General features: G+C 37.0%; 1 protein-coding gene across 1 annotated transcript; it reads right to left on the bottom strand.

Moving 5' to 3' along the window:
* Positions 1-4,262: 4,262 nt before the first annotated feature.
* Positions 4,263-14,223, bottom strand: LOC126827583 (protocadherin Fat 4). Its single transcript, XM_050557072.2, has 10 exons — positions 13,961-14,223; positions 12,939-13,092; positions 12,325-12,492; positions 11,734-11,871; positions 11,335-11,454; positions 10,472-10,651; positions 8,866-9,053; positions 7,787-8,019; positions 5,545-5,753; positions 4,263-5,084 (listed from the first exon to the last, which is right to left on the bottom strand). The coding sequence occupies exons 1-10, from the start codon at positions 14,018-14,020 to the stop codon at positions 4,813-4,815; spliced, it is 1,722 nt and encodes a 573-aa protein (XP_050413029.1). The 5' UTR covers positions 14,021-14,223; the 3' UTR covers positions 4,263-4,812.

Here is a 14,223-nt window from a genome sequence, read left to right as displayed (position 1 = left end):
TTATAAACTTACATTTCAAGTTTCATCAACATCAGAAGAAAATTGTGACCTCTAGGGGGTCCACAACCTTGATATACCATATTTTTACGCTATTTGAGAACGAGGTGCGGCCATTTTGTCTGTCAGTTTTGGGCCGATTTTCACGAAATTCAAACTCAGCCGTCCTTAGGGTGTAACGGTTATATGATAATACGTTTTTTTTTTAAATCGGATAAAAATTATGACCTCTATAGGGTCCACAAGCTAAAAACGCGATTTTTCGTATAATTAGGGGCCATAATTCATGAAGTTCTGGTCCGATATGCGCGAATATCGAAAGGAACCAAGATCTTTGGGTAATAAACTTACATTTCAAGTTTCATCAAAATCAGAAGAAACTTGTGACCTCGAGAGGGTCCACAACCTTGATATACCATATTTTTACGCTATTTGAGAACGAGGTGCGGCCATTTTGTCTGTCAGTTTTGGGCCGAGTTTCACGAAAATCGAACTCAACCATTCTTAGGGTATAACGGTGATATATTAAAACGTTTTTTTTTTTAAATCGGATAAAAATTATGACCTCTATAGGGTCCACAAGCTAAAAACGCGATTCAGGAAGTTATGGTCCGATATGCGCAAATATCGAAAGGAACTGAGATCTTTGGGTTATAAACTTACATTTCAAGTGTCAACAAAATCGGATAAAAATTGTGACCTCTATAGGGTTCACAACCTTGATATACCATATTTTTACGCTATTTGAGAACGATGAGCGGCCATTTTGTCAGTCAATTTTGGTCCGATTTTCACGAAATTCGAATTTAGCCATCCTTAGGGTGTAATGGTGATATACTAAACGGTTTTTTTTTTAAATCGGATACAAATTATGACCTCTATTGTGTTCACAAGCTAAAAATGCGATTTTGCGTAATTCAGGAAGTTATGGTCCGATATGCGCGAATACCGAAAGGAACCGAGATCTGTGGGTTATAAACATATATTGAAAGTTTAAAACAAATCGGATAAAAATTGTGACCTCTGCAGTGTTCACAAGCTAAAAACGTGATTTTTCGTACAATCAAGGGCCATAATCCATGAAGTTACAGTCCGATGCATGCCAATATCGAAAAGAACCGAGATCTTAGGGTGATAAACCTATATTTCAAGTTTCGTTGAAATCGGATAAAAATTGTGACCTCTAGAGTGTTCACAAACAATTGTGGACGGACGGACGTATAAAAATAAAAAAACAAATGCGGCCAGAGACAATACTAGACGATCATGGGCTGTTCCAAAATATGTACATCTCTTTAATCAACGGTCACTCCTCTAACGCGGCCAGCGGTCACTGTTTTACTAATAAATTTAACAAAACATCGCCCATTCAACGGCCATTGTTGAATGATACCATCTTGTCTTCTTCATAACACCCCCGCTTATCCCGTGATTAATAGTTAATTTGCTGGACCCCCGCTGATCAGGTAAAAAGGAATGTGAAAATAACAATAAACCCGGGATTATCTGTTAATTAATCTTTTGTTATTAAACGACCAACCCGCTCGTTGTTTTCACGCGTAACGAAACATTATTAGATACTGATTGAATAAACTAAAAGTACCGACGAATTTTGTCACGATCATCTAGTATCTCTTTTCCCTTGCCACTTTGCTGCTAAACAGCCGATTTAGCGCCTCCTATAATATAACATGCAGAGTTAAACTCCTCATAATAGGTGACAAATTCAGCGATGTTTTTTAGTTCATGTGCTTGTTTGATCAAATAAAATTAATTCATGGATTTTCTTCACAAAAATGGATCACAATGTAGACTGTAGTGTCGTTGTTGATACAAAATTACACGTTTACAGAAGTTATGTCAGCGTTTTGAGTCAAAGAATTTTCGTTCCAAGCCAGTTTTAGCGACGGCCAAATTTACCGATGCAAGTATTGATGTTCGCTTCATGCATCCAAACGTAATATTTAATTGATGTCAGCACAATAAAACACTGAGATTTTATTAAGTGCCCACTCCCGTTAAGCGGTCAGTCGTGAAAATTCTCTTGGGTGGCTGCTTAATACAGATTCTACTGTAGTAAGAAACTATGCATGGGTTACACGCCGGATGTGGCATCCGGTTTACCGGTGTCCGCTCTCCACGTCTGACAGACGACCCATGGTACCACATCTGTGCATCAGATACCTGGACGATAGTAATCCACTTCCAGAAATGGATACTGGCATAACTGTCAGTGAGTTAGTCTAAGAAAGTAGTAGAATCACGCAAAGTACTTCCTTCGCCTAGTTTTCGTCACACATCAGGTAGCTAGGTAACGAATTTCTATATTAAACAGAACATCATTTAGAGAACTTAAATAACCAGTAGAGTATATATAATAATACACCAGATGCTATAAATTGAAGACGACAATCAAAATAGAATCAATAATGGCGATTTTATTTCCCATTTTCCATGTGGATATTGTTTTTAAAATATATTTAATCTGGTTTTCAGGGTTATTGAATTTTATTTTGGGTTCAAAAATAAATTTAAGAAATCCAAACATCTGTTTAGTTTGCCTTTTTTAGTGCAAGTTTCTTCATTTGGTATAAGTTTGTACCATCTTCACCGGGATTAAAAGTTGTTTAGATATATCTAGTAAGAAAGTGCACCCTAATATTAAATAGTTCAGAAATGGTTACTCGATCCGTGTTATCAATACCTGGGATGGAAATGAAATGAAATGAATGGGGGTTTAACGTACTACTGTTCTGCCCCGACTGCATAGGCTAATGAAGGCGGGCTCTTTTACGTGTACGCCAATGTGTACACAGGACCTCGGGTTTTCCTCCCATCCGAACGACTAGAAAGCTGTCCTTGTCAGACCCTCCGTCCTGCACCACTGACAAGGGGAAACCACGCCGTAACATCCCGATGAACATATTTGGCTAACACCGAGATCGAACCCGCGACCACAAGGCTAGCGAGCTAGCGTCATACTCACTAAGTCAACGTGCCCCCACAACTTCCTGGGGGGGGGGGGTGGACTGAACGAGTATAGTGGTTTAAGGGGTCCATAAACTAGTTAATGTTCTTGCGTAGTTTAGGGTCCCCTTTTAGTCATGAATTTACGTGGCTTTTGATGAATTGTTAAGATTGCCGCGCGTTAAATATATGCATAAGCTATAAACACCAAGTTATACTCTCGAAAGCACCAGTTAGTTTTTTCAAATAAATTTCTCTCCCGGTTGGAGAAACAAACTAACACTCAAAACTATTTCTCAATTAGTCTGTTTTTATCCCGAAATAGAGTAATCACTGAACTTGAGAAGATCTGATGTACCTTTATGAAATATGCCTTAATGGCTTACTTACTCACACAAGTCCACCGATTAACTACAGGTATTTGCCCTCGAGCTAAACATGGTGACCTTTTAACGTTGACCAAGATATCGCTGATTATAAAAATGTTGTTAAATCGTCCATTTGAATATTACTTTTTATGAAAATAATTTACATGTTTTCCAACACTGACATTGACTGTACTATATATTTTCCGATGTGAATAAATACCTTTACAAGACGAAAAAAGAAGGATCCTGACCAAAACCAGATCATTTCGGGACAAACACGTGGTTCAGTTTTATTTCTTGTCGATTGTAGAACTATAGAGACCCATGGGTTTTCATAGGGGTAATTATAGGGACATTCGGGTGTTCCTGTGGGGTTTTCGTAGACCCTTTAGCAATAATTCATGCGGACTGTGGAATAATCAGACAGTCAATAAGCAGATGGTGTATTTATTCATGCAAATTCTTTCTGGATAATATTGGTTTCTGAAATTATACATTTTTTTAAGATTATAGAGATCCCACTGGAGCAGATATTCGTATAACGTTTCATAGTTTTTAATCTAGTTGATAGAAATACATGGGACATTAGCCCATGAGACGTCGCATGTCAACGAACCAGTGGGAAATTACTCAAAAGCAAACCTTGAGACAATGCAACATGGGTGCCAAGAACTTCACGTGAAACGACCCATAGGCAAACCATTGGCGAATGACCCAAGGGCAAACCATTTGAATATAGGTTCCAAAAACCCACCTTCAACTGATAGAAATCTTTCCCATGTGCTATTCATGGATTTACATTCGGGCATTCCATAAGGGAATTTGTCGAAGAATGTCCACTGCATTTGCACAATTCCTGTATCCAAACTCGGTTCTCGTATTGTTTGCGAACTACAATAAAAACCCTATAGCTTATAGTAATCAACATGATAAGACAATAAATATTTAATACAATTCTGTTACTCTTACAAACACAAAAGGAAAATATATATATATTTGGCACTATATGGTAATCTCGTCTTTTTGAAATTATTGGAAGATGTATTTTGGCAAGTCAGTGAAGGTCTGAGAATTTAGTTTGATGTAAAATAAGGCAAAATGTTTCGTGCAGTGTGCGTAAGGCAATATTATGGACGTCGAGTTATAAACGTCACTTGATAAAGTTAATAGAAATGCCCACGAAAACAGTAGAAAGAACTAAAACAATTGTTATGGTTTCAATCAGACCGACAAATTAGTGCGTACATTTGGCAAATTGTCATCAAAATTAATGTTTAAAACAGACCTTGACAACCACCTTAAACCCTTTGTAAAATAATTCGCAGAGGGCTTTAAAGACACATCCACATTTGTATCTTTTATAACAGCCTCAATTCTCTAGTCATAATCAAGCCAAAGACGTGTTAAAATATTTGTTAAATTGTATGTGAAAATCTGTCATGTTGCTCCTCTGTCCTGTTAAAATCTATTATAATAATATTTAATACATCGCAAATTTTATTAAAATGGTGCTGATAAAGAGAGTTTGTAAACTGCACCACGGCAAATTCAGAGCTGCTCTGCTTTCTGTCGTGGTTGGTAATGGCGTTGTTGTTGGCGTTGTTGTTGGCGGGGGTGGCTGCGTCGTCGGGGGTGGTGGCGGCGTAGAGGTGGTAGGACAAGGCATTCCACGCAGAGTAATCGTTACCTTGTCACTTTCTAGAGGAGGTTCACCTTTATCTCTGGCTGTAACAGTTAGTTCTTGAAACTGCCCTGGAATTTTGAAACAAAATACTTTTGATACCCTGGATTTCGATCATTACGGGGTCTAACAAATATAGAAAAGGGGTAGAAAAGTTTTCCATGGAACTCTTGTGTTTGATTGAATGTGTTCAATTACTAAATGCTGTTTAAACAGTAGGGAGTAGAAAAGATCACATCGTGTATTTTGACCGAGGTCCGGTGAACACATTGGCGTACATGTGAAAGAACCCCTGACAGTTCTAATTCGTTATAAGTGTAGCCCGTAGCGCTGCTGTCCTGGCAAAATATCCCTCATAAGCACGCTGCATGGCGTATGACCGTCTTTGTGCAGAAACTGGGAGTTAAACCCCATTTCATTTCATTTCATTTAAGTTTCTGAGAATGTAAGTTAGGTGCACAACACATTTACCCGTGCAACTCTTCACTCATGCATACGCAGAGGTCATTAAATTAGATAATATTTACGTACCAGCAATGACAGGTTTAGTCAAGAAAACCTCTCCATTTCTGTTGATAAGCATACTGCCTGATTCCACACGAATAAACTCGATTTTCTTGTTTTGGTCAAAATCCTCATCAGTTGCTGTTAATGTTAGAAACTTGGCTGGACCTTGACATTCTGTGGCCTGGAGAAGTGTCTCAAAGATTGCTAAGACTGGTTTATGATCATTAATGTCTCTAAATTGAAAAGCAAATATATATGTCTAAAATTAAAGGAACTTAATCTGTTTGATTTAAGTCAACATAAAGTATCTAATTGGGTTGATCAGTTGGTGAAAGGGCTCTATACGATTAACATTTTGTTTCAAACGATTAAGCGGAAGTCGGTTTGTTTACTAACGTTGGTGTCATGCATGGCTAACTGTGAAAACACAGGAACGCACAGTCGATTTTTTCTTCCCACTGTCGAATCATAGACCTTATAATACAATCCATGGTCTAATTTAAATGCGCGCAATTTTGAAACAAGCAGATTGTCATCTCGCAATACAAATCAAGGTATACAATCCAGCGAAATCGATACGCGATAATGCAATATATTGCTATACATTTCAAAGATGCGTTATGTAAGATTTATTTAGATACATAATTGACCTTTCTTGTTATTTTTTAAAAAACATAATGAAAAATGAATATATTGAACATTTTGGTATTTTTTTATGTGCGAAGTTATGAGTGAATGTTTCAAGTTTTGACAAACGTAGCGTTACTATTGCAGTATCTATTTTACCATTAAACACTTAAACTCGGAGTCATCCCATGATCCTGGGAGTTGATTATGGGCTTGTAATGTTAATAAACCAATCTGTGTCACAGAGAATTAAAACCTCTGCCATAGATGACTGCCTTAACACGTGCTGTCACAGCACGCGGTGTGAATCATTGGCTGAATGGCGCGTGCATTGTTTACATAAGACATAACTGCTTCGGAGAGAATGCTGCATTTTAGTCATTTTAAAGGAGCTAAATCGCTAACATTTGGGACCTAGAAATTCACAAAAGTGGGTCGCAACGCATATAATACTGTAATATGAATGTATATAAACGGATTTACATTTAATGGTTTCCGTTTTTACTCCAATTTCAAATCAGTTATGTTCGGCGAAATAAGTCAGCAATCTCAATCGAGTGCAAATTTCTAGCGTCTAGTTATTCTAGTCTACATAACTACATTTGATTTGGTGCAGTGTGTCTAGCCTCGTCCCTCGAGTCTCTCAATACAACTGGGGCTGAAGCGCAGTATGGTACACGATTCGTGTACCAATGTTAAAAAAATTATTTTATCTTAAATATCGGATATCAGAAGCTCATCTTTTCCCGGTAAGTTTACATCATTAATGTTGATTTAAATTGACCAATAATTCGTGTTTTCGATGTCGAAGATTTTGGAGGATTTTGAGTTACGGACTTAGGTCCTTTAATACCCATTTACACTAAATCGGAAATAATTTTTAACTACAAATACGTCAAACGCCTTTATTTATTTTTCCAATATACAAAAAATGTTTTAGAATTTAATTTGTCGCAGGAAAAAAGTTAATATTTCTAGCTCATTAAGCCGCATCGATGTCATCCTTACCAGTGATTGTCGCGGCCAAGCAAATATTCACTGCGGATCAGTGTGTTAATAAACGTTTAAACAATAATTTAAATAGTATGTGAAGTCAAAAAAGACATGCAATAGGCACATTTAGCTCGTACAGTACATGTATATGCAATATGCATCATTAAGTTATAATGATATTACGTTTCCTGCTAATGAACATCCTAATTAGGTTAAATGTCCACTCACAACTAAATGTTATTTTCACTCCGTTAATGAGGTCATACCAGTGACATTTAAAGACATGTTTAGGAAAAGCTTGTTCTGGAATTGTAACGACAGCACAATAGTAGCTTTGTCGTTGACTAGACAGCCAATTAAATGGCTAGATAATCAAAAGATTAAGCGGAATTTTCTGATTCACAGGTTTTGGTTGGTAGGTGGATCTGAAGTCGACCAATCACAACCTGTGTATCCTTAGACCAAGATGAAGTTGAGGAAACAACCTCAAAATAAAGCGGAATAATATTCTGTTATGTAAACTCGCACGATCACAACGTCGTTTTCATAGTAACTAAATACTGTACAAAGCTTCTTTGAGCTGAGCAATATTTTCTGATTTCCCAACACTAAAAATATATAAATATTCGTTTTCTTTATAACTTACGATACGCTAATAAAAACACGAACGGGGTCAGAGTTCAACCCGGATTTATCAGTGACTTGGACTTGGAATGTATAAAGAGTAGATTTGGCTGTGGCTCGCAGGTAGCCTAGGGTTGTTATCTTTCCTGTTAAAGCAGCAATGCTGAAGGCCCCGTTGGCATTTCCATAGAAAGAATAGGTGTGTTTCTCATTTAAATCTTCATCAGTTATAGAATAATCTGGTTGAACTTCAATCTACAATAGAAACGTTTCATTTAATTCAAAAATAGAGATAGAGATTGTAAAGATGCAAGGGTCATACAAATAGTTCAGGGCCAACGTTCTCATGCTTTAGGTGTATGCACGGTGGCTCAGTTGGTAAGACGTGTTCGACCCCTGTATTGACTGAGAAAGTTCATCGGCTTTTCCGGCGTGGTCCCCGTTGTCGGTGTTGCATGTTGGAGGGTGTGGCGAGGGGAAATGCATAGTCGTTCGGATGGGACGAAAAAAACCGAGGTGCCATGAACACACTGGCGGGTGCGTAAAAGATTTCTTGACAGTTGGAATTCGATATGAGAGTAGGGCGAGTGCCGCTGTCCGGGCAAAAGTTTCCTTATTAGCCCATCAAACGGTGTAGAACAAACCCCAGCCGTCTCAATGTCAACACAAAAAAAACAGAAGGAAGGGTATGTCAACATCGGGAGCCTCTTCCATTAATGAATATCCAGCAATCACCACAGAGAAGACCAGCAAGAACATCCCTTCAATACAATAGATCCCAGGCATAAAGAAACCTGAAGAGTATCAAAAAAGGATATTGTCAACTAAGTGGAAATGGACGTTAATAATCCAATTTACAACAACACTCTGTAACATCGGGTACGATTGTCTGTGATGTGCGGTATCTGATTACTCAGTACTGTAAGAGGTATTATAAATGATTACTCATTTTAAAGATTTGAAGAAATACTCGAGCTTTCCTTTCTAAATGTTCGAAGGTTGGCACTGGTAAAATATGATTACAAACGCCGAACCAGGTTGGTAAACATTGAACCATAATTAAGCGTGTTGATATCTTGGGATGTTTCAAGCGAAACTTACAAAACCTTCATTGACATTGTATTCAGGGGTGGTTAGTGTCAGCAACGGTTTTTCGGGTACGTCGCTCCAATATATGTACAGCCACCGTGTATTGGATGGACAGTTGCCGTTGTCGTAAGTAAGCGTTATATTCATTGGTGGATCTTTCTCAAAGTCAAAGGTCAGGCTGTTGGTTAATATATGAGATGCTGGAATTCAAACAGAATAACAAATTAGATGCAGGAACAACAAATGGCACCGTAGGTCAAAGGGTGAGACGGAAATGAAATTTAACGCCCACGTAACACAACTGTGTAATGTGAGAACTAAATACGCATTGCATCGTATTTGAATTGAACAGAAAAGTGTTATTTAAATAGTAAGTATCTAAATAAAACAAAACACGTGGGCTAGATACAACATTGTCGTCGATGTTCGTGGACATAAGAAATGGGTTATCGTTCAAACATCAACAGAAGATTACGATTGTTTCTAAAGTCTATATTTGCCTTTTATTTCGGAAGAAATATACGATCAGGGCTCATGCAGGTACCCGGCGAACCCGGTGAAAATCACCAGTTTTGCAAGGATACCGCCACTTACAATCACGAAATCGAACATAATGACTGCACAAATGAAAGATGTTATATAATTTACTAGGGCGTCAGTAAACCTAGACGATATGATAAATTAGCACACATATATTCTATGATACGAAAGTCGTGAATGTCAGGATCGTCGAATTTATTTTACTAATATAAATTATATGGCCCGTTGGGACTTCAATTCAAAATATTGGGTCATCAAGAATTGTATTGTCAGATTATACCATGAAGAGTATGTAAATTAACGGTTAAGTGTTATAGCCAGATTACATAACATTCTATATTCTATATAGTCAGACTATACCAAGAAGACTATGTAAATTAATGTCATGTATATATTATATACTCTATAACCTTTTGTTGTACGTTACCTAATATTGTTTATAATCCATTTCCATGGACATCTATTATTCTACGAATGTATCTCTATGGTAACATTTAACTTTTGTATACATTATTAATATCTGGAGACGCCCAAAGAGGACAGACAGTTAGCTTATATGATTTAATGTATGTCAGAATGGTTATTTGTTTTACCTGGACGTAGTTTGTATTTATATATGTATTTATCTTCCGTAAACATAAAAGTACTTGTACTTTATCTACTTTAAAGGCTCAATACCACTCTTGTTGTAACTGAATAATATGTCCCAATCTTTATTCTGGTCAACAAATTGTACTATTTTACAATATTCCATTAATTGATGATACAAATTTCATCTTAACACACCTTATTTAAAAATTTTGAAAAATTCAACATAATGGTTTGAAACGTCTAACGTAAACCTTTTCAAATGAAACTTCAATTTAAAAATATTTTCGAACCCTCTGGACAAATAAAATAGGATGTAATGGATAATTTACACAACAGGTAGGACACTTAAACATCTAGTACTTAGATAGAGATATTATTTATTTTCTGGAGCTTTCAAGCCAGCAAGAGTGTTATTGTCCCTTTAATATATACTAATTTTTATTTATGGCAATTGGAAAATCAACTATTAGGTCTATACATAACTTACATCTATCTATTCCGGCTGGGCAGTATAGAGTAAGATCATGGGCTATACTGGTGGGTTCTGACCGAACGGAACAGTTGCCTGGCGCTGGCAACCTGTCGGCTATATACAGGTCGAGTTTCTTGTTTTCTTGGTAAGTGATACTCTTATTCCAGTCTTTTAAAATAAGTCGACTGTTGGTACCTGGAAGACAAAGACAAATAAATAAGAAAGTCTAAAATGATTAGACTTTTATGAATTCGGCTAAAAATTAAAAGCGCCTGTTTTTGTTTTTTTGTTTTGTTTTTTTTTTGGAGGGGGGGGGGGCGGACGGGCATCATGTTCCTGAGGCAACGAATGCGAGTTTTACAACATCTGGACGTTGCTAGATTGCTTTACAATTCCCGAACTTATAGCTATCTCCATTTACTCCATTTATTGAAATAAAATTGGGCAATATCATGTTAATCCCGAAATGACCTAGTTTGCGTCGAGTGGTCGTTAAAACAAAGTTTTCTATAAATCTGATAAGCTTTGTGAGCTGCATGGGTATCTGAGCAGATGGAAATGAGATGCAATGAAATGAAATGCGACTTAACCTTTTATTTTCTTCGCCGACTGGGCTACTGGAGAATGGCATACAGTGTGCTAGAACCCATCGGCCCGCCGTCCTACACCACATAGAGAAGAGGGAACTGCGCCGGAAAATTCCGACTAACTTTCCCGGCCGACGCACGGTCGAAAGCCAACGACGACACACTGAACCATTATGGCTCCACTGAGCAGATGGGTTGAAATTGTCCAATAAGATACAGTTAAGTATTACAAACCGTCGACCACAGAATCTGCCTCTATACTTCATCAAAAACACCTATAGCTGTAATTACCTGTGTTTAATTTAATTGTAAGGTAAACCTTCGGATTATGATGATCAGTCATAGAGACCTGCAAAGTTTCAGCTGAACAAAAGGTGTTCAGGTTTTTCATGGCCTTGAGGTTACCGTTACCTGCAATATGAAATTTTATTTTAAAAATACCACTCTCATTTTAAGCAGCAGTTGCCTATATTCTTTTTCTCGTTTTGTTCAAAAGGAGGGGGGAGTACTTTGAGTCGTTAGAGAAAATATAATTTAAGATAAATCTTCCTTTTGCTTGTTTTGTTAAATATTTCGTTGTTTGTCTGTTCCGCTTCTTTTTAGATGATAAGGACTCTTAAATTTATTCCAGATTCTAGGCGGGAGGTCACACACCCTTCGCTTTGGGTTTTAAAACAATAATACACTTACTGTCCACCCTGAAGAAGCCATTATTTGGTTGTTCTGTTACTTCGAAACTAAGAACATCAGTTTCACTATCCGTATGAGGTATTAAGTAAACAACATCATTAGCTTTTAGGTCCGGATTAATGTCCAATGTGATCGTATCTAGAAAAAACATAAAATTATCGTAATACATTTGGGGATCCTATGGTTAGTAAAGATTTTATAAAATCTGGGATTTTCAAGATTTTCAAATTAAATGAGACAAATCTGCTGTTATCCAATCTTTTTGAAATTTATACGGTTGCCCTATTGATTTTAAACAATTTCGGATAATAACACCCAGAGTTACCCCCCCCCCCCCCCTTGATTTACAAAACCTTGTTAAGGCTCTACTGGGATACACAATTATAATGGGATATATTTTGAAGTGACTGAAAGGAATAATCTGCGCATGTTTAAGAAACAAAACTTATTGAGGGTATTCTGTGGTTGTGTGTGTAGATATTTTTTGAAATCCACTAGATGGAACTGAATAGGACAGTTTATAGACAAATTTGAATGGACTTTACCACCTGATATGGTCTCGAAGCCTTCTAAGAATTAACATCAACTTACTTGTTGCGGCTGTAAATCGTGGAGGGAAATTTGGTATAACACTGAGATGTACTGTTGCTTCGGGGTTGACGGCGCCATCTTCACATTGTATCTGTATAGTATAACTCGCCGCTTTACTATAGTCTAGTTTAGTTGTACGGGGAACATAATACAAACACTGATCAGCACCTTATAAAATACAAAAAAAAAACCCATAGACAATATAATCGGGCTTAAACTCTCGCCAGTGCAGTACTTTGGTAATTTTGAGACTATCTTTTATTTTCAGAGAATTTTGCTTGGATAGAGGCGTTTTCACCTATTCTTCGATTCCCAACTGTCAAATGGTTCTTTTATATGCACTTCAAGGTGTTCAGGGGTGGATAAATTACTGTTAACTAGCTAGAAATAATGCAGGAAACCTGCATGTCAACAACAAAACAAAAACAAATGATAATGGTACAGAGAAGATATAAATTTCAAAGCGAAGTTTAAAATGCCATAATGCCCTCCACAGCCTCTCCATCACCACTGCGATCATCATCGGTCCTCGGAGCTAATTCCTAGTTTCTAGAACTAAAGGGATTATTAATACCGTTATTGCTGAACCCAAATAAGCTCATCATAATATTTACCCTTTTCCCAGACGTCAAAACAAGCTGAACAATAGGAAGGTACAACAGATATTAGTTTAACACGGCCTGAACACGACTGGAAACATAATTCTTCCGGTACACGTACACTCTCTTTAAATCCCCATTGAAAAGAACTGCCCGCTGTTATTACACCCTGTAAAAACAATTCACATACCACCAAAATATATATTAGAATTTACAGCTAAAGTTTTTAAGAGGTATATTGACTAGGGGACACGGGCCCCTAAGCCTGACTCAGTGATCGGTCCGGGCGGTTCTCTCCCCTCGAACGCGAGAAATTATTGAAAGCTGACTGGGGGTGGTGCTTTCAAGAGAATATCTGTGTGTGTATATCTTTTGTACAAATTTAGCGTGTGACACCATTTTATCAAAAAACACTTAAATTCAAGACAATTAAGGGTTCGTAACTACATGAGAACAATCCTAACCACGGATAACATCTCATTACAAAATAATGTTCAATTTGGTGCAGGAAAGGCAGCGCTACTGCAGATTAGTTTTAATTATTTGTGTTTTACATGTCTGAATGCCTTGAGATGTATTTGATTTCTATCCATTTACATCAACAACTGGTCCATTTGCGTTCAGTATGTGAACTGAAATTTCATCGATCTATGCTGCTTCGCTATGTAATAAGCCTGCCACCATTTTGTTGTCCTCGAAAATTTATAGGTAAGTCTTTTTCTTAAATCCGATTCTAAGCCGGGACATTATCTAACGTTGGTATTTTGATTATTTTGGAGAAATTAGATGTTAAATAATCAATCTGAGTATGTATTATTAGCGTGGATTAAGATGTCAGAAATTTAATTTTTTAGCGAAAAATCCAAATGGCGCATTGCTACTTTAAGCCTAGTCCATATCAGTTATGTACTTCACTCTGTTCAAAATACGTTCTCGTTCATCATGATTCATCCCTAATACAAGACCATATCCAACTATCAGTTATGTTTCTTTGGTGATAAAACTATAAATCTGTAGTATCCCTTCATTTAACTTACCGCATGGGTAACCCCATTCCATAAAATCAGAAATACACCTAAACGATAAAGGATTGTCATTTTAGTATCCTTATTCTGGCTTTATAATATCCTAAAACCCCTATGTAATTATAAATCTATCGATTATCCTTTATAAGGTTTACATTTTGAAACCTTGATATCACATAATAAACGTATCTTCCTAAAACAGTTTACGTATATCCAATATTATGAATATTCCAAATTTAACGTTTTGTCGTGACGAAGTACGCATTTAACAAATT

The sequence above is a fragment of the Patella vulgata genome, chromosome 1 (assembly GCF_932274485.2).
Source record: "Patella vulgata chromosome 1, xgPatVulg1.2, whole genome shotgun sequence".
NCBI lineage: Eukaryota > Metazoa > Mollusca > Gastropoda > Patellidae > Patella > Patella vulgata.
The sequence above is the reverse complement of the archived record's forward strand: the minus strand, read 5'-3'. Positions and strand labels throughout refer to the sequence as shown.